General features: G+C 54.7%; 1 protein-coding gene across 9 annotated transcripts in view; it reads right to left on the reverse strand.

Annotated features, from left to right (window-relative positions):
• Positions 1-1,037: 1,037 nt before the first annotated feature.
• Positions 1,038-20,446, reverse strand: part of SEPTIN9 (septin 9) — a 144,238-nt gene continuing 124,829 nt past the window's right edge. For all 9 annotated transcript variants that reach the window (XM_033002224.2, XM_033002226.2, XM_042802480.1 and 6 more), the window contains 8 exons: positions 17,367-17,495; positions 16,865-16,946; positions 15,902-16,039; positions 9,224-9,341; positions 6,696-6,791; positions 5,719-5,815; positions 4,117-4,168; positions 1,038-3,244 (listed from right to left, as the gene is read on the reverse strand). In XM_033002224.2, coding sequence (XP_032858115.2) covers positions 3,109-3,244; positions 4,117-4,168; positions 5,719-5,815; positions 6,696-6,791; positions 9,224-9,341; positions 15,902-16,039; positions 16,865-16,946; positions 17,367-17,495 — 848 coding nt within the window. In that variant the 3' untranslated portion in view covers positions 1,038-3,108. The remainder of the gene's footprint in view (positions 3,245-4,116; positions 4,169-5,718; positions 5,816-6,695; positions 6,792-9,223; positions 9,342-15,901; positions 16,040-16,864; positions 16,947-17,366; positions 17,496-20,446) is intronic.

Here is a 20,446-nt window from a genome sequence, read left to right on the forward strand (position 1 = left end):
TGAGGGTGAGGAGAGTCTGAGCTAAAGCAACCACAAAACTGCAGTATAGCACAAAACCCCCAGAGGTATTGCTAGGGCTGAGTTTAGCCCTGGGGCAAAGCGGAGCCCATCAACAAACTTTACAGCACACCTCACTGGATGCCATACAAGATGAGCTGATTCACTGCTCTGAAACCCAGGTGCCAGCAGAAAAGCAGAAGGAAAATGTCCATAAGCCTGTCCTGTGCTCTACACACCCACAGGAACCCAACCCAACCCAACCTGCCTTCTGTCCTGTTGGGTTTTTCATACAGTTCCAGAACCACAGAATCCCAGAGGGGTTGAGGTTGGAAAGGACTTCTGGAGGTCATCTGGTCCAACACCCTGTTCAGGCAGGGTCACCTAGAGCTGGTTGCCCAAGATCGTGTCTGGATGGCTTTTGAGTTCAACTGACCTGGGGAGTTAACATACAATAGACATGTAAGACATGGATTAAAGCACCAGACTCTACCAGACACTGGATGGTGTCTTGTCTGTGACACCAGTGAGAAATGTGGTTTTCAGGAAGGCAAATCCTCAAAGCAGAGCCAACTTCCGAGGGCATCCCAAGGGCAACACTGCAGCCATGAAAGGTTTTGAACACCATCTGCCTGCGGAGCCAAAGCCACATTTGTGTGAAAAGCAAGCTGCTGCTTGCCCTTGAACTAGGAGCAACCCACTTCTTCATAAAAACAGCAGCAACTGCAGCGGGAACAGCTTCACCACAACAGCAGATGAAGGGGACCACCCGCCTCCCTCGGGATTTGCAAAGAGACAGAGGCCACGCTGGCTCAGTCCCCAGGGTGCTCAGCACCAGCAGCTCCAGCATTTTGTAGGGTACCTGGGGCAGATATCTGAGGTAGGAAGAGCTAAGGGGGTTAGGAATAAGTAAAACATTCACCCCAAAGTGAGCAGAGCACAGCAGCACTGGAACTGGACTCTCCCACCACCCGCAGGGTCCACATAGCAATGATCACACCATGGCTGGGAACAGACACTTCCAAACAAGCCTCCTTCTATTTGCATTCGAAACATTTATTTTGGGAAATACATATTAAACACTATTATTTATACAAAAATGGACTAAATTTGTCATAATGCTTATAACCCCCAAAAGGCCGTTTTAATAGATCTGGATGAACGTTTTTTTATTGTATTATTTTCTTTTTTTTTCTTCCAAAAAATAATCAGGTTACAAAGGAGAAAGCGGCGTGTCTTGCTTGGCCCAGCTTGAGATATCGACTAGAGGAAAAAAAAAAGTTTAAGATGACATTTGCAAAAGTGCCTCGCACGAGATTTTCTCCCCTTTCATAGTTTTTTAACGCTTGAAATATATATATTTTTTTCAGTTAATACACTTTTTTTTGGTTTTGTTTTTGCTAAAATATAGCAAGTCAGCAAGTAGATAGCTGTCCTTCCCCAACAGCTCCGCTGTGCTGTTGCGGGGGGGGAATATGAATTAAGGGGGAGAGAGGATTCTCCTTGTGATGCACCCCCCCCGCACGCACCCCTCTGTCTATCGGTGGGGGGACATTTGTGGGGAGCCCCTGCAAACCCTCCGCTGAGCAACATCACCTGGGCATCCCCACCAAGATGAGAGCAACCTCCTCCTTCCTCCTGGTCACCTGTGCTGGAGAAGGCGGCTGTCCCCCCGTGGAGAGCATTGGGTGGGCTCTGCAGGCACCTTCCAGTGCTAGAGGATGGGACGCGCTGCCATTTCAGCACGTGCCTCCCCACCAAAAAGTGATTTGCAGAAAGTTTTATCCCTTAGAGAGGATATGGAGACTGACGGACAACAGAAAGCCAAGCGGAGCTGGGGCGGGGGGGGGGCAGGAATGCAGAGCTGTGCTCCAGAGCCACCCGCTCCCGTGTCAAGGTGTTATTTAACTGACCCCCTTGCAGGGTCTTATTTACTTGAAAGAGGAGGCGTAGGGGGGTGCCGTGGGGTGCAGCACCCACAAACACCACACCAGCTCTCCCCATGGCTGCCGGGCTCGGTCTGCACACACACAGTCCCCTTGCACAGGGACTAGAAAAACAGAGGAGCGTGTTACACGTACACGTCACACAGGGGATCCAAAAAAATAAAAAAATATAATTAAAAAATACCCAACAGCCTCCTCTGACGTAGGGAACAGCCCAAGAACCACAAGGGCCAGACAGGACAACCCTCCGCCTTCCACCACCGCTTTGCAGAGACGTTCCACTCTCAGCCCCCTTTGGACATACTCCAAGCGGAAAAAAACCCACCCAACTGAATGAAAAATAAATATACAAGTGTTCCCAGGATATCAGCCACATCTATGGTCCAAGGGAGAGGGAAAAGGAGTCTCTACAAAGTATCGCAGGCCTTCTGCAGGCTGCAAAGACAGACAAGGCAAGCCCTCCCTCCCCTCTCCCACACTATTGCAAGGTAACAGTCTGAAAAGGCACTTCTCCCAAAGCAGGTCGCTCTGCCTGGCCGGGGGTCGGTGACAGGCGAGGTGACACCTAAACACTCCCAGTTTATTGCATGTAGGCAAGGTATAGGGGTTGGTTTGGGGGCTGGTGGGTCCTGGAGGGCTGCAGAGGGCTCGGAGGAGGCAGCAGGAGACAAGGATGGCACCGTCTTGCTCTCTTCATACCACCGTACCTTCCTCCTGGAGGCTACATTCACCTGGAGGAACCCTTGCCTTCGACGGACGGAGAAGAGCCTCTGCACAGAGGGGCAGGCAGGGCTCCCGGGGGCGCCCCAACCCTGCCAGCCCCACGGATCTGCTCCCCTGAGCTCAGCTGTCGGGCCAGCGTGGGGGGCCAGCAAGAGCCTGACCTCAGCCGGGGGAGGGGGGACGGTCCCCAGCCCAGGGACACGGGGCCGGGGGCTGAGAAGAAATCTCGTGCCACAAAGCCGGGGTTGGGGGGGATGAGCGGTCACCCCGCTCCGCACGACAGAGATGGCGTCTGGTTATTTGGTCAGTTAACATTGGCAGGGGGCTTGGGGGGGGGCGGGGGAAAAGGGACAGTGGCAGAGGATTTATATAAAAATAAAGGGGGAAGAGGGGAGAAATAGCGAGCGTGAGCGAGCAAGGTCCTGGCTACGGAGCGAGACGGTTACATTTCATTAGCCACCAGCTCTTTGTCGGTCACGCCGTTGGAGAGCGAGCTCTGGCCCTCGTTCAGCCTCTTGACCCTGTAGGCTTCGAAGTGGATGTTGCTGGTAATATCCTTGATGTTCTGCATGTGTGTCCTGCGGGAAAGGGAGATGGGGGGGGGGGATCGCACCTCGCTGGGCGCAGGCTCGGCCAGCCCAGCCCCTGCTTTCCAACACCCCCTCCAGCCCAAACTTCCCCTCCTGCTTTACTCGTTAACAGTATCTTTAGAGTGCAGGAGGGAAGCAAAGGCAATTATGGGCAGCCAAGATCAGAAGCCTTCACTGGTACCAACAGCCTCTGCGTGGGTATGCGGGAGCCCTGGCTGTGTAACACCCATCTGGGAAGACCCCGGCCCTGCAAGTCCCTGGGATCAGTTTTTGCAGCCCCGCACAACTATCTGCCAGCAACAGCTGAGGTGTGCAGAGTTTATCTTACAGCCAGATTTAGGAGGAGCCCAATGTCCCCCTCCAGCAAGCCAAGGGGGCTCAGCCTCCTCCTCCCCTACAGCAGGGATGCCTTCTTCGAGAGGGACTGGCCATCACCAGACCCACCGGTGGCACAATCCTGGGATGCAGGAGGGTGATGTCTTCGGACTGGGGGCAGGACCTGGGGCTGGTGAGGGATCACTAAGGCCAAAAGGCTTTCCAGCTGCTTACAGGCAAGCTGGAGCCACACTGCACGCTGTCAGTAATCTTGGAGCTTGTCCTGACCCACCCACTGCTCCTCTCCTCCCTGAATTCAGCACCACAGCTGAGAAAAGCCCCCTGAAGCCATGTCCCATTGAGTGGGGCCACCCATCGCAGAGGGGTGCAGCGGTGCAGAGGGCTGGGAGGGGAGGGAGGGAGGGATAGATGGATGGATGAGCAGAGCAAAGCAGCAGCTGCTTCAAATTGGGCTGGGCTCTCCCCTTTCTTTTGATGCCACCTGGTGACCGAAGGCTACAGGGACAGGGCACAGTCCTACCGACCTGATGAGGAGGTCCCGCAGGTAGGCGAACTCACAGTGTGTCGTGTTCTCCACTGGTAGGAAGAGAGAGAAACCCATCAGCATGCACCCACGGCGTGAGTATGGCAACCACTCGGGGTACTGAGGGCCCTATGGGGCTTCACTAGCGTGTGGAGGGCTGAGATGGGGACTCACCCCCCGGAGCTATAAGGTACAGGACTCAAGAATCCTTTTTGCTGCTGTAAGGCCAGTGATTTACCCAGGTACCTGTCCCAGCTCAGCATAACCAACTGGCTGGTGAGGTGTGACTGAGCATTCCCAGTCCCTTCCCACCATCTCCCACCAAATGAGGGAGCTCCCAGCAGTACCTCCCACTGTGCCCCCCGCTTTGGATCAACACAAGCTTAAGTAGGTCCCAAACAAGGCAGGGAAAGGGACAGGGTGAGCTTCGAAGCAAGCGCCGGGCATGGCTCCACAGAGGTGTTTCATCTATAGCTTCACCAGAAGCATCCTGCAACACCCCGGACACATCCGTGGCTGTGCTGCTCAGGCTGCTGGTGCTGCGGAAGGACACGATCTCTTGCTGACAAAGGCTACTGCTGCCTGAACAGGGCTTGGAGCAAGCAGGAGTGTTTGCAGGAGGGAAAAATCAAGGGGTGTTGCTCTACCACAATTGGTCTGATGGCTCGGTTTACAGGCATTTGAATTTAAACGATCAGCACCCATTTTTTGATTTTTTTTTTTTCACCCAAACAGGCTTGAACTTAATGCAGAAATAGCAAGACAACAAAATAACACTGTTCTGCAAAGGCTGCCCATGGTCATGGCTGGGTCCTGGTGTCGCCACATGCTGAAGGCAGATGCCACATGAGCGGTTTAACGAGCCCCATTAAACTCAGTACTTCCAAGGACAGAGCACAAGAGGGCAGCAGAGCTTTAAAATACAGTGATTTTCCTGGCATCTTTGTTAAGCCATCCCTCCTCAACACAGGATTCCTATTAAAAAGACTCATAAATGAGAGAAACCTATGAAATAAAGAGGATGAAGATAAGATGGGTGGCACTGGAGATGTGCCACTTGGCTGTCAGGGACAGGGAAATGTGTAGATACACTGGAGCCAGGAGCCTTCATCTAGCCTTTAAACCATGATTTAAAATGGGGGATAAAAAAGGAAGATGCTGATGGGCTGAAGATGGAAGAAGGAAGAGATCCCACAAGGGCACCAGCCAAATGCATGGTGGAGGGTGCAGAGACTGACAGATGCCAGGGGAAAGACTCTAATCTGGGCTCGAGACACAGAGGTGTCACCACTGCACTTGCGTGCCCTCAAATCCAGCCATCAGGCATTTAACTGTGCAACCAGCAGAAGCCAGCCCACAAGAAACCCAGCAGTGTCCTCTCCAGCACTCAGCAGCCCCCTGAACCGCACAAAGACCCAGGAACTCAGCACACGAGCACTGGCCAAGGTGTTTTCAGCCCCCAAACACCAGGAAAGTGATTTTCTTTGGAAGGGCAGGGAAGCACTGTTATACACCTCAATTTATACTGCTGGTTTTGGACCTCACCACCTTCCGTCAGGGCAAGGAGCTGGGCTCAAGAGGGAGGGAAACAAGGCCAAGGTACCTTCAATGGTGCCCCACTTGGTCTTCCTTCCAAGGATCCTTCTTCCATTAACCTGGTACTCCTGGTCACTGCCCACCACTGCAAATGGTATCATTTCCTAAGGAAATAAAAAAAAAAAAAAAAAAAAAAAAAAGGCTACGTTTCCCTCCTGAAAACTGGTCAGGAAATCAAGCTGGCAAGCAAAGTCATACGTCAAGCTGTTTTCAGAAGAGTTTCATGGGATGAGCTGGACTTTCCTTGATGCTCCAGAGCAGCATGGCCTGCCAGGGACTGTGGGCAGTCCAGGGCCCGGGCAGCAGCACCTCTCACACATGTGCCCAGCCCAAAACCAGATGAAAACCAGCCCAAAACCAGTCTAAGCTTAGCACCTTATTGTCAGGCACCAGTGTACAGCCAGGGCAAAAGCATCGTGATGTTTCCCTGGGAATTTCCCCCAGCATCTGGTAACCCGTGGCTCAGTCATTTCCTAATCCAAAGTGGTATCTTTGTACTTAAGAAGACTTTTTTTCTTCCTTGCATTTGTCCAATCCACTTTATTGAGCCAAAAGATTGTTAGCTACTTTCTGTAACAAGGAACTGACAGCCACGAAAGCAGGGCAGCCTACGGGCAGATCCCCTCCTGGTCCTGGGAAGGCTGCTGCCCTAGCCAGGGATGCACAGCCACCAGCACTCCCCGTGCCCGGGGCAGGGCAAGGGGCCATGGGACCCCCCTGCTCGCTGGCTGCTGAGGAATAGAGCTGGGGGAAGGAGCAGTGACATGGACAGGGGAGGCCACCTTCCTCAGGTGTCTTCCTCCTGCTCTTTCTGTCCCTGGTCTGAGCTCTGGCAGGGTCCTTGGTCCCGGGCAGACCCCGTGGACAGGGGCACAGCAGCTTTGGAAATAGAGTCCCTTTGCAAGACACCCCCCAGGACATCACCAGCCCCTGGAGCTGCAGGGCCCAGCCAGGCACACCCAACCCACAACCCCACGCACTAACCCTGAATTTCTCATTCACTAGCCGATCTTCAGAGTCTTCATCAAACTCCTTTTGAGGATAGACGTCAATCCCATTGGCGAGAAGATCAGCCATTATCTAGGAGGGGAGAGCAGAGGAACACGTAAAGGAGACACAGGCAGAGGAGCTGCACTCCCACCACGGCGGCTGCTCCCAGCCGACCCAAGAGGCTCTCGTGAGCAATGCCCAGCAGCAGCATCTTCCCTCTCCATCCTAAACGCTGCCCACCTGGGGGTGAGAGACCTGTGTTTAACTGCTACACACCTACCAAGCACTTGCCCTGGAATCTCTGCAAGAACCTGGTTGCCAAGACACAGTTCAGGCTGAAAGTAAGATGAAGTTATATGAGCTGGGCGTTGCTTTGGGACTGAAAAAGACAATAAGACGATACAAGCTGCACCAAGCAATGGGGAACATAGCTGTCACGCATGTAACCCAAAGTTAAGAAGCTGCTTCCTGGTGTTTGCTTACGCTCCTTGGAAAAGGAGTCACAGCAGCACTTGATCGGAGGGGACAGGGACACAGACAGCTTGGAAGAACAGCCTCTAAGGACACTGCCTCCATGCAAGGTGAAGAGATGCTGAAATCTAATTCCTGGGTGGAGGCTCAGCTCACGGGGAGCAGAGGATCGGCCTTCACCAACAACGCTGCAAACCCAAACCCAGTCTGTGCGCCCACTCCCATTTCTTCCTGTGGCAACCAACTCCTCCACATCAGCCCTACACAGCGGGTTGGCAAAGGATCCAGCCCAGGGAAACCCCCCAGCCAGCCTCCCACCCCCCAGCCAAACCCACTCACTATTTTTAGCAGAAGAACCCAACAAAGCCAACTCCACAGGGCAGTAGAGCCCATTTGTCTAACTCAGTGCAGTGCTGGCATCAACCTAGGTAGCCTGCAGCCAGGCTGGTGCTTCATCATCACCTGCCCACCCCATCCAAACCCAAAAACCTATTGCTTCTCCGAACCAGAGCCAGCCACACCCCCAGATGCAGACGGGGCTCTGGTTTTTGGAAGCACGCACACGGGTGTGCTGAAGCAAAGGGAAAAGGTCCCAGCCTGCGCCCACCGGGACTAATTACCCACCCTCTCATTTGCACCAGCGGATCTGGAGCCATGAGCTTAAGGTGGGCGAGCCCCTTGCAGAAAGGGCACTGCAAACACACCACGTGGCTATGTGTTCTCCTTCCATCTGGAAGGATTTGGGGGGTCTGGTTACAATCAGGAATGCAATTAGAAATAGGGCAAGCTCATCCTGCACAGAGCTGGTGCAGAGCAGGCGAGCCAGGTGGTCTCCCCACGGTCTTTCATTCCACAAGGATGGTAGCAGCAGCTAAGAGTGCCCAAGTGACATTTTAGGTCCCAGACTGACTTTGTAGTCCCGGAGCCAGCCAGCCACCTGCAGACACACGGATGTGTGCACTCCTAACCCCTGAATGCAGCCAGCAGTCTGCAAAAGCCACCGCAGAGAGCAGATGTGGCACCATGGACTCACACCCCCATCCTCCCGCACCGGCTCCTCGCAGATCTCCATGCAGACAGGCTGACACGCCGGTCAAGCCAGCCAGGATCACCCCTCGGCTCCATTTCCAGCCATCCTCTAGCTCACTGCACAGGGAACTGGTTGCAGAGCCTGGATTCAGCCCCCAAAACCAGACTGGATATTTTAGTGCCTGATCCTGACCATCAAGAACTGGGAAGACACCGATGTGGGAAAGGGTGGCTCATCCTGTTCTGCATGGAGGCATCAAACAACCCCCGGGCTAGTGTGCCATCCTCTCCATAACCAGTGAGGGTTGCCCCTAAAACTGCACTTTTGGTGAGACCCCCTTTCCCTTAGCTTCATTCAGACTCACAGACCAGCGACCTTGGTGGCTTGCTTACTTCTGCAGGGAATGCTGCGGCCATCACGCCTGCAGCCACATCCATCAGCTACACAAATGGATTTACAGCCCCTTACTGAACCCCGAAACGGGGCATCTCCACCTCTTAGCAGCACCGGGCGTGCATGCACGGAGGAAAGCCCATGCCTGACTGTGGATTCAAACAGCCCTTCCTCAGCTCCCCAGCTCCCGACCAAGGGAATTTCATGCCTTGCTTCCCCCATAAATCTTGCTTAGCTGAGCTCAGGAAACCCACACTTTTTTTTTTTTTTTTTTTTTTTGCCTGGTCCTTGTATCAGTGCATGGTGCTACACAGGAAGGGTTTTCCAGTCTCTATGTGCAGCACCATCTACATCCCAAATTAACAGAAACCAGCCTGAATATAACGACAACAATAACAAAGGAGGCAGGAGAAACAGACCCTGAGACTTAGAGCTCGAAACTTATCCTGCACTGACAAAGATCCAAGAGAAACACAAGGAACTGCTTGGAGCACAGGCCTTTCCCCCGGCCACGTGGGATCGCTCAGAGCTGCAGCCGGAGGAATGCGCTGGGCTCCCGGCCAGGCACTCGCCTTCCCAGCCCTGCCGGGGGGGGAAGGGGGCAGGAGGGGATGGGGCAGCCCCTTACCCTTTGTTTGAAGTAGTCCCTCTCCTCCAGCGTTAACGTGTCGGCTTTTGCAATCACGGGGACGATGTTGACCACTTTGCTCAGGCGTTTCATGAACTCGATGTCTAGCGGTCGGAGCCTGAAAAATACAGCAGAAAAAAAAGGGGATTCATGCACTGATAGTGAGGTGGGGGCTGCTGCAACCCCCCCACTGGCAGAGAGGGGGCTTTCAAAGACTAGACACAGAAAAGGAATGGCTTGCTTTCAGATAGGACAAATAAAGACATTTTATTAAAAGCACGACAGCACGCGTCCGTCTCAGAGGTGGTTTGCAGACAAACACTTAAAACGTTTCCCTTTCAAAGCGCCCTGCTATCGCCTGCAGACCCTTGCAAAGCCCTGTGAAGTGGGAGAGGGCTTTTATCTTGGCATGGATGCTCAGCCACGGAGGACTGCAGGAACTTGCCCAAAGCTACGCGTGCCCTTGGCAAAGCTGGGATAAGAGCCCACCTGTGATGTACAAATCAAACGGGGGAGAGACCATGGCACAACAACTCCTCCAACTCTGCCCAAGCTGTCACCCACCAAACAGGGACAGCCCAACATGGAAATGGCCACAGGTGACTATTCCTGCTCCCACTCCCTCCCACGCTGAGCGCCAGCCCGCTGTCGTGCACGAGCCAGGATCCCATCTCACATCCAACAGGTGGGATTAAAAAAGGCTCTGCTAATTCTCCAGGGGCTCACACATCATAGAAGAGATGCTGCTTCTTCTAGAGGGCAAAAATGTCAGAAAATCTCTACGACAAAAGTCTTCAACAGAGGAAAGCTGCCGAGATTGCATAACCCAAATGATCAGCCCCTCGGGAAATCCCTCCCTGCTAAACGCTCCTACTGACAGCGCTGATGTGACCTCTGGTGTCATGCTACTCCACGTCCAAGGGTGCCTGGCCACGACCTTCCCTTGTTCCTCAGTCACCCCTGAAGGTGTTTTTACTGCTGGGGGTTCCCAAGCCAGCCAGAGGAAAGCCCTCCTTGGGACACCCCCACTTGCTGCAAGTCCCCCTCAGTGGCTCTGGAGGTGATGGGGACACACGCCCATGGAGGACAGTTGAGCAGATGTTGCCTTGCTAAAGTAAACCTGGAGGTCCCAGGGGAGACCAGGGTGCAGGAACACCTTCAGAGTGCTCATGCACTAAGGAGCCTGTTTGAAATGACCGCTTGCCAAAAGCACACAGAGACAGGGCAGGAAGGTCAGTGCCAGAGCCCCAGAAATGAAGGGACACCTCTGCCACTCATACATCCTCATGACCCGCAGTGGTGGCATGTGCCAGCAGGATGAGATCCAACTCATCTTTGGTGAAACTGGGACAGAAAGAGGTGAAGGCACCTTTCAGAGCAGCCATAGGCTTCAGGGGCAGGGCTGGGGCCAAGAATGAGACCTACCCAAGGGCAGACCAGCCCTGTTGCCACAAACCAGAGTCCCATGGCAACAGGGAAGGAACCAAAATAAATGGGATGGTGATTTAAAATGCCCAGGTGCAAGCAAGCACCCAGCAGAACCCTGTGTGAGGGAACGCAGAGCAGAGCACTCGGGGAGAACACGGCTCAAGCCAAACCTCACCATGGTCTTCTTAGGCTCTACAAAGGGCTCAGAGACACCCCCCCCCCCCCCCCCCCCCCCCCCCGACCCAGCACAGCTCCTGCAAACCCAGTAAAGAGTCACACAAGTGCACAGGGAAAGGGGCTGACCCTGTTCCTCAGCACTCACCAGGCAGCGTCCTCATCCCGTGAGGCCACCCCTGCCCAGCTCCAGTGCCAAGGGAGGGATGTGCAGCCCCGGAGAGACCCGCTCAGCTTCTGCTGATCCAAAAATGGCAGCTCGAGATTGCTCTGGCACAGCCAGCACGGGTGACCCAGCCGAGCCCTTCCCTGGTCAAACCCGCTCCCCTCTCAGGGATCGGGGCTGGACTGCGGCAGTGGATCTTCTGCCCCCACGCCAATGGCATGCACAGCCCAGAACACGTCATTAGCATGCAGACAAATGAGTTCCTAACACAAACTCAGCAGTCACAGATCACCCTGGGCCCCAGGAAAGAAAGAGTTTGGGTATTTAAGAATAAAAAAAAAAAAAAAAAAAAAAAAAGAGAAAGAAACGCAAGGAAACCCCCATGGACACATCTAAGCAGACTTGCTGCTGGCAAACATTGTTTGGAGCTCTGCATAATGTATTTCCCAGACCTCCAAGGAAGTAATGCAGTTATGCTCCTTTCCCAGCAGACTTCTTTCCCCTCCTCTCTTTGCTATTTTTCAAACCATTTTTCCCTTTTAAAAGCCTCTTCCCTACTGAGACTGCGTTCTTGCCTCTTTCATCAGCTTTTCTTTCAGAGTGAAGACCAGGATGCATATGTAGCCGATGCAGATGAATTTACAATCAGCCAGACATCTGAGTTTCAGCTCGACTGACACATAAGAGCCCCGTTACTGAGCCCCCACCGATACCCAGAGGATGCTGGCAGTGAGCCTGAGAGCAGGAGGCAGAGCCAGAGCCAGCCCACAGCCCTGCCCGTGGCCACCAGCACCCGTGCAGGCGCAGTGACCATGTCCCACGCCAGTCTACACCCAAAGCCAGAAGAGCCCAAGGCACCTTAGACACAACTTTCCACTCCGATGGGCTTCTGCAAGTGCTTCGTCCATGAAGGTCACCTCCCATGGGCACCTTCCCGCACCATCCTGGAGAACAGGAGGAGAACCAAGGGACTCCCCAGAAAAGCAAACTGTTTGTTTTTAGGGTATTTTTCACATTTCTAGATATTCTACTAATTCCTGCTGGGTAGCTCCAAAAAACCTTAAGTATTTAAAAGAAAGTGATTTTTTTCACTAAGAACAAGACCTATCGCTAGACACCACGTTCATGCGAAGACACCAAAGGAGAATAAATGGCTTAAGGCGATCACGAGTCAAAGAGCTTGGTTTGTACTCATAGCCCTGTACAGACCAAGGCAGACACGGCCAAGGTCGTGATGGGGCAAGCCCAGACCTAATTCCTCAAACTCCTGCAAGGTGCAGCCTGGGACAGCAGGGACTTCTGCTGGCACATGCAGGGACCAGTTTTGGTGTTTAACCACCACCACCCCATGGCAAGCCACAGGCACAGCAGCGCCGGCCTCCGCCAGGTATGTGAACTTTGTTCACCCACACAAAACACCAACACCAGCACCTGGTGAGGATTAGCAGCGAAACCCTTATATACACAAATACGCAAAACAGCAAGCGAGAGCAAGTTACATCATTTCAGGTGCACGTAATCTGCTCCAAGCCGATCAAGAAAGAGAGAGTAGAGCTCAAGAAGAAAAAGCATCTGTTTTCTTTCCCTTCCCCAAATGGTCCCTGATATTATTAACATGCAACTAGACACATACACAGTTTGGGCTTTGCTGGGAGGAGTTCTAAGCTCTAAGGGGAGTGGATGGGCTGGAGCAGGAGCTGCCAGAAAGGCTCCAGCCCACCCCAGCCAGTGCTGGGTGCTGCCCCGTCCCCTCTTGCTACGGGGCTGGAGAAAGCAGTGCAGCTGGGTTCACAGTATCACAGCTGGGCGCACGTTATTTCTGCCTTGCCCGCAGCCACCATGCATGGACAGGATCTAAGCAGAGGCTCCTTCCTGTTGGCTCCCTTGAAATGTCATTATAGGAATCAAAATTCACGGCGAGCTGCAAAGTTATTTCCTTTTGGTTGTGCCCCAGATCAAACTAGCAGCAAGAATCCGAGTCGTGCATTAAGCAAACACCAGTGAGCACCCAGCAGCCGCCCAGCCCCAGGACCCATCAGCCTGCTCCAGGGACTGGGTGGGCACCCAAGAGGGGCAGCTAGCAGGGAAAAGTGGCAGTGGGTGGCAGTCTGTCAGTCAACAGCTCTGGGACAGGCAGAAAAGGGGCTGCCGAGGCCAGGGTGGTGTTTCAGAGTGCTGTTTCAGAGCCAAGCGGTGCTTCACAGGGGTCACAGCTGAGATATTTATTGGGTGGCAAAGAGCCGGGCTTGTGCGGCTGCAGCCAAAAGCCCCTGCCAGCACGTTACTTAGCCTTTGCAAACAGGGTTTTACGGGAGTGTTACAAGAAGGACAGGGTGTGTGCAAACTAGATGGGTTGCAAAGCCTGCTCTGAACTCCCTGCAAAGGGAGACAGCAGCGAAGACTTCTCTGCTGATTAACCCTTGAGCTGCCCAGATGGGAGGGCCAGACTGAAACAGAGCCAAGCAATCCTCCACTCCAGTCTCTGAACTGGTATACCTGGCTAACTTTGCCTTTTTTTTCCCCCGCTCTCTCCTTTATATTTAAGAAAAAAGCAAGCTCCCACCCAAAGACCTGGCCGGCTTAACCCCGGCTGCCTGCAGCATCCACATGCCAGGGAAGGGATGCTGAGCCCTGTGCTGTGCCCATCCCCGTGAGCAGGGAGGGACAGACAGACACGAGTGGCCACTGCTCTGACTGCGTCGCACAGTGAAGGCAGCAGCTCCCCAACAGCAATGCAAACAAGCCCCGTGCAAGCACTATCCCAGGACGGATGGCACTAAGCATCCCAGGACGGCAAGTGGCACAGGGAGCACCCGGACGGTGACACGTGGGCATGGTGGGGTCCTCGGCAGGTGGGTGCAGATGTCCCTAGTGCAGGTCCCTGAAGCATGACGAGCCACTGCCCTTGCCAGCAGTGCTCCCCAGGGCATCCCGGAGAAGCCAGAGGCACCGCAGCAAGCACCTCGCTGCCCTTCCCACACCCTTCTGGAAGAGACCACGGGCCGCCGGCCTCGGCGGGGACACAAACCTGCACTCAGCCTCGTGTGACAACCCCGTAACACAGCCTCCCAAACCTCTGTCCTCCAACAGGAGCATTATCCTCTGCTACCAGCGCTGCTGCAGCAGCTCCACCCAGCAGAAGGGGTGGCCACGCCAGCCATCTGCATCCCCCAGACCACGGGCACCACTGGGGAAAGCCCATCTGTGATGACGAGAAACGTAACTTGGGCTTCACAAGGGAGCAGAAAGGGAAACCCAATGCCTGCTCGAGCTCTCAGAGAAGCAAGATTTCCCACCAACTTCTCCCTCCTGGTGCATATTGTCCCCCTTCACTCATCTCCGTCCTGTGGCAGGAGGGGATGTGCGAGCCAGAGGCCGGCTCTGACACCGGGGCAGGAAAGCGCAGCCCCCGGGCCACGGCCAGGGAGCGAGTGCTGGCCCAGCCGGGCTATCAGGCTACGGGGAAGGAGGATCAGCGCAAGGCTCAGCAACAACGGCCTCCAACCACCGGGCTGGCTCGGATATTGGAAACACATGTTTGCTGGAGAGAAAGAAAAAAAGCAGCTGAATATCCACACAATTGCTGTTAGCCGGCGGGTGAGAGAAACCAGAGCGCACGGCTGGAGAGGCTCCGGCGGGGGACACGGGGACGGGGCTCCACGCCACCACGGCCCACGAAGGGCAGCTGCCACCACCCAAAATCTGCAACCTCTGTGCAGGTCAAACACCCGCAGGCTCTAAGCACTGGGTGTGCTTTTAAGATTTACACACCCAAAGTGATGAGGAAAAGCTCGAGCGTAGCTAATGCTGCAACACTCCGACCTGCCGAGGCGGGGTCTGCAGATCGGGGCCGAGATAAGCAGGATCAACATGGTAGACTGGCCTAAAAATGTCACCTCCTTTTGAAATGTCTTCTGCTTTATCTTATTAAATCATAAATGTTTTGTCGGCCCCTCTGCTCCCAATTGACAGCTGGTTACACAAGAAGAGCATAGCTGGCCCATGCAGTCATTTTATTCCAGTGAAGGATGCATTTTTGGTCTACCCACTGACAGAAGCAAAACAAAGCCTTTTCTATTGGAATAAATCTCTACATGGGGAAGAGGAAAAGGCTGACATTAATACAGTGCTGGCAGTTTAAGTTTACTTTTGAAAACAGACCCAAAAAAATCCCCACGCAGACAGAGCCAGAAGTGGAAGGAACTGACACAAATCAAAAGGAAACTTAAGACTCATTTTATGTTGTGATACCTAAAGTCACATTTTTCAAGACACTTTAAGTGCCCCAGATTTTCACTGCAGGCTACGTGCCTAGGAAAAAAAAAACAAGAAAAAAAGTAGAGCAAGATCTGGGCCTTTGATACTGGTGCTTGAGAACTGCCAGAGCCAGGAGAGCTCTGTGCTGAATAAACTGCATCCCACTTGCAGACTAGTCAAACAACCTACAAAATACCCTTAAAGGGTGAGGGGTGTTCACTCCCTCTGTGGCATGAGGAAAACCAGCTTCTCCCCTTACAAAGGCAGGGGCCCAGCAAAAAAAAAATACTGTTCTGTTTGCAAAGGCAGCCTTTCTATCCAAGCTGAGAACTCAGTGACTGGTGTCCATCCTTGGTCAAGCAAGCAAGGTGACCAAAGCAAAGCAAGCAGCTAACCAGAGCTCAGGGAGGCTTCGATGGCCCCTTGGAGGAGAATCACCACGTTTCTCTGGGGTACTGCAGCTCTGCTGTGTTACTGCGTGGGCTGTGGATGCTAGAGCCCTAGGAAGGACAGCTTCACGCTGTCCTCAAGCTCCTCAAGTCCCCAGGAAACACGGGTGGATCCCAAGGATGACCCTGACCGCTGAGCTGCCTGAGACCGAACGCAGGAGAGGGAAGCCCCGAGGGTTTGAGTGAGGAGGGCAGGGTACGTACGAGTGGCCAGTGGCTGGGATGAAGTATATACAGCAGTGCACCCGCGTGTCAGGGATCCGCTTCTTCCGGTTAATGTTGATTTCCTCCTGTAGGTACTTCTCGTACTGGTCGTTGATGAACTTCATGATGGGCTGCCAGCTGCAGAGAGAGAGGAACACGGGACAATGGGTTTGCGTGAGGGATCTGGACCACCCTGAACCTCCCGCCTGGCCTGACGGTGTGAAGCGGAGCCCGCCGAGCCGGGGATGCTCGGCATCTTACGGAATCCCATCAAACAAACAAACAAAACAAAACTCATTCACACGGGGAACATTTAGTTCCTGTCAGCTCCCATTCGTACAGCAAGTGTGGGTGGCAGGGAAATCACAAACCTCACGCATTCACCGCTTGGGAACTCCACACTCTGCAGCAGGAGGGGATTTACTGGCTGGTTTAGAGAAGCAAGTGCCTAAAAAGTCCTCCCTTCTCTCCTCCTGGAGCCGGCTGCTGAGCAGGGCAGGGCCTGGACTGTCCCCTGGCTCCTTGCATGGTGTCATAGCACAGGAGCGAGAGCAGCAGCAAACCCCACAAGCCCAGCTCGTGGTGAGGAGAAAGCACCTGCCGTGGGCCCGAACAGCCATCCCGCAGAGCCAGCCACTGTCCCGGGGACTCCCGGCAGAGTTCAGCCTTCAGAGCCACACGAGGAAGGTCTGGGGACAGGCCATGCTGGCACACGGCTGCTCCCGGCCGCAAACAAAGGTTGTCTCATGCCCAGAACAGCAGGATGTTTGTGGGCTCTCACAGGGTCCAGGATCAGCCCTGGGGAGCACGGCACCGCGCTGCCACCCACAACAACCCTCTCCCCTGCTCCCCGCAGAGCACGGGCGGCACAGGACTGGGCTATGGCCCTCGGCACCAGCTCCGGGTCAGGACGCCCCAGGACTCGGCTGCCTCCCCTCTGCACTGGTCCCCAGGTCAGCTCACCAGTTCTCGTTGTTGATGTGGTCTCCAAAGCCCGGGGTGTCGATGACCGTCAGCTTCATGCGAACCCCTTTCTCTTCAATCTCTGAAACGGAGAGCAAAGCCGGCGCGTGAGACAAGCGTGGACGGGCGCTCTGGCCAAGCCCCCTCTCCGAAAAGCAGCTGGAGGGCTGGAGCTTTTTCCCAGGGGAGAAATGCACCTTCACAGCTGCTAACAGACACAGATCAGCCCTCCGAAAGGATGCAGCACCGCATCTGCCCTGAAATGCCACCCCTCCCATGGCCACCTCACTTGTTCCCTTCCACCATATTTAAGTCACTGCTGGCAGATAAAGGAAAAACAGACGTTTTCTCAGCCCTGCAAGCATCTCTGGATGGTAAAAGCCCCTTTGGAGAGATGAGAGTGGAGGATTAGTGGAGGCCCACAACCCCTGCAAGCCCCCAGAGACACAAGGCAGAGCAGGACCAAATGCCAAAGCACCAGGTGGGATCTGTAGAGTCTCACCATGAGTGATGGATTTGATTTCAATGGTCTTGGGGATCCGCTCTTCAGAAGTCGGCTGTACAGATTTCCGGCTGATTTTGGATTTGAAGAGGGTGTTGATTAACGTGGATTTCCCCAAGCCGCTCTGACCTGGAAAAGAGCAGGATAAACCACAGTCAGCACTCACTCGTTTCCGGGCTGTTTTTTCAGGGGCCAAGGATGCTGACAAACTCAGCCTGCACCAGATCTGTGGGAGGGAGGTAAGAGGGGCAGCTGCTTCCCCGCAGCCTCCCCGGCCCCAGGAGCTCATGTCCATCCTAGGCAGGACGATGCTGTGGGCAGCAAGCACCTTCCCTGGCTCCAAAGCAGCCGGCTGGTTGGGAGTGAGCAGGTCAAGAGCTGGTTCCTTGCATCCAGCTGGTATCACAGCAACCCCGAGGACAGGCAGACACCGACGGGGATGTTTTAAGGGCTGCAGTGACACTCAGCAGTCCTGAATAAGGGCACAGGGACCAGAGAACCCCAGGAAGGAGCATCCTGACACGTCTGTGCCTTTACCCTCTTGCAGCCTCCCCTGTCTAGCTCCACAGGGAAGACTTAGGAGCAGCTTGGCAAGCCCTTAGCTGGACAGGATTAACAGCAGCAACAGTTTTCCAAACCTCAGCCCTGCAGCATCCGCTGTGGCTTCCCCACCGGACTTGCTTTTGCAATCGGACCAGCTGGCTTCCACAGATCCCTTTATGCAGGTCCCAGGAAGCACACCAGATTCCACAGCTTCAGAAAAAAACAGCTTTTAGAGAGAAGCATTTTCATGCTTTATGTCCCAGAGCTGAGGCTGATCTGTGTGGAAAGGGCACCAGCAGCTCTTGACTTTCCAGACCAGTTGTCTCAGGAGCTCGGAAAACAATTTTTCCAGAGTGAAGAAAACAGAGCAACTCCTCAAAACCCAGGGAGCAGACGCTTGGCTGCAGAGCAGATGTTCGTGCCCCCGGCGATCCCTGCAGAGCTTCTGCACACCCCATGGGGGCCCCTTGGGCCCTGTTCTGCTGAGCCATGTCGCAGCCAGCTATCGTGGCATCACCGCCGGCATGTCCCTCGCACTGCAGAGTACCTCTAAGCACAGTCAGAAGGGGTGTTGCCTGTGTCTTCCAGGGCCCTGACGCGTCCAGGCTGCCAAGGGCACCTAATGCTAAGTCAACAGTATGGCCACCCAGCACATCAGCACTGGGCATCACCTCCTGGCCAGCCCGCTCCCTGATCAAACAGCAATTTAAAGCTGAGTTTGCAACGCTACTGATGGCACGCTGCAACCCGGCGCAGGAAAACTCTGTTTGCCAACCACTATCACAGCTGGGTTGTAGAAGAAACATGTGGACCAGGCTGAGCTCAGGTGCTCCCGGTCCTCTGTTGCCTGAAAACATGCAGGGCCAAGCACAAACGGGTCTGGAGTTGCGAATGCAGAGAGCCAAAGCAAAACTCTTGTTGCATTGCTCATCGTTAAACGGAGCATCGTGGGGAGAGGGGGCAAGCGGGGCGACATGCTGCTGGAGCTCCTGGCAGTCGGTCTCTGCGTTTGTGCCTGTCCGAGCTGCCAGAGCCACGCTGCCTGGAAAAGGGACCAGAGCTGAGAGCCGGCAGTGGCTGCGGGTGCGATGTCCCCCTCTGCACCGTGGCCGCAGGCTGAGCTCGCCGAGCGACGGATGCGGCTGCACCCCGGGGACCCGACGGCCCCGGCGGCCGAGCACAGGGCAGACCCGCTCCCACACCCCCTCGTTTGCAGCCCAGCGCTTTTCCCTGAGCTGGAATCAGGCAGGGAAGGCACGGCTGAGCCTCACTGTGCCCAGCCAGCTCTCCTCTCCTTCCAGCTGCTCTGCACCAAAAACTGAACACAAAAGATGTGCTTGGTTTTTTATTTTTTTTTTTTTTTAAGCTTAGACCATTCTTCTCATCTCCACAGCCTTAAAGGACACGGGGTGAAGCTAACCTCAGCCTGAAGCCCCCTCTCAGAGCTTCAGTTGGGCTGGTGAAACCCTGGGACACAGGGCAGAGGATTTTCAAAACGCCCCATCACAAGGACATGGTGCGGGCAGTGACCCCCCCACCAGCAGCGGTGCTCAATTCCCACCCCCCGTGCAGGAGAAGTCACCTCCCTCCCCCTCATGTCCCACCAGTAAAACAGGGATTGCAATGATTTCAATACAAGGACTCACAGCTTAGATTGGATGGGAATAAAGGAGCTAAACTAATCCCGAGAAGCCCAAGCATCCCCCACAGAAACGCAGCAGGACGAGGGCTGGCTGCTGCCCCCCAGCCTCTGCAGAGCCCCCCCCTCCCCAAGGGCACCCCGCGAGGTGCTGCTCCTCCTGCATCCCTCCCCGCGTCTTCTGGGAGAGCCAGAGCTTGACTTGTTTACGCTGCCACGAATTCCCCAGCTGGTAAACAGTCAGCCCAGAGCCTGCCAAGGGTAGAACAATGTTTTCCAGCCGCGCTGCAGCACAGGCTTTCATACCACACACAGCGCTGCCAAGGCGAAGCCGGGCCCTTTCCTGAACATCCCTCCACATCTGCAAAGCAGAAAGCCGAGCCGCTGCCGCGGCACAGCCTGCTTGCGGAGGGATGGGTGCCTCCTCTGTCAGGGAAACGGGGGCTCAGCTCACGCAATCTCGCTTGCGGACTCTCAGGATCGGTGCTGCGATCCCCTTGTCCTGGGAGTGCTGCTCCGCTGGCAGCAAGGAGCTGGGTTTGGTAAAATCCTTGCAAGAACTGGTTCTGCAGTGACCGGGTTTACAGTGATCAACCAGCCCAGGCAGCCCTCCCCATAGATGAATTTGTGTATGAAAATATCAAAATGAGAAAGGCAGAGCATCAGCAGAGTTTACTGAGAAGCTACAGCACACCGGTATCTTTTACAAAATTAGCAAACTCTGGATCAGGCCCTCCCATTACACCAGGAAGCCCCCCAGGACTGCGGGGGGGCTCCTACCCCATGGGCATCCCTGCACAACTCCTTGCAGAAGGAGGCGGGATGGTGAGATCGCACCATGGGCCATGGCCTGAGATTTACTTTTCTCATCCCCTCGCACTTCCCCTGGGAGATTCGG

This window comes from Tyto alba, unplaced genomic scaffold (genome assembly GCF_018691265.1).
Source record: "Tyto alba isolate M040663 unplaced genomic scaffold, T.alba_DEE_v4.0 Super-Scaffold_39, whole genome shotgun sequence".
NCBI lineage: Eukaryota > Metazoa > Chordata > Aves > Strigiformes > Tytonidae > Tyto > Tyto alba.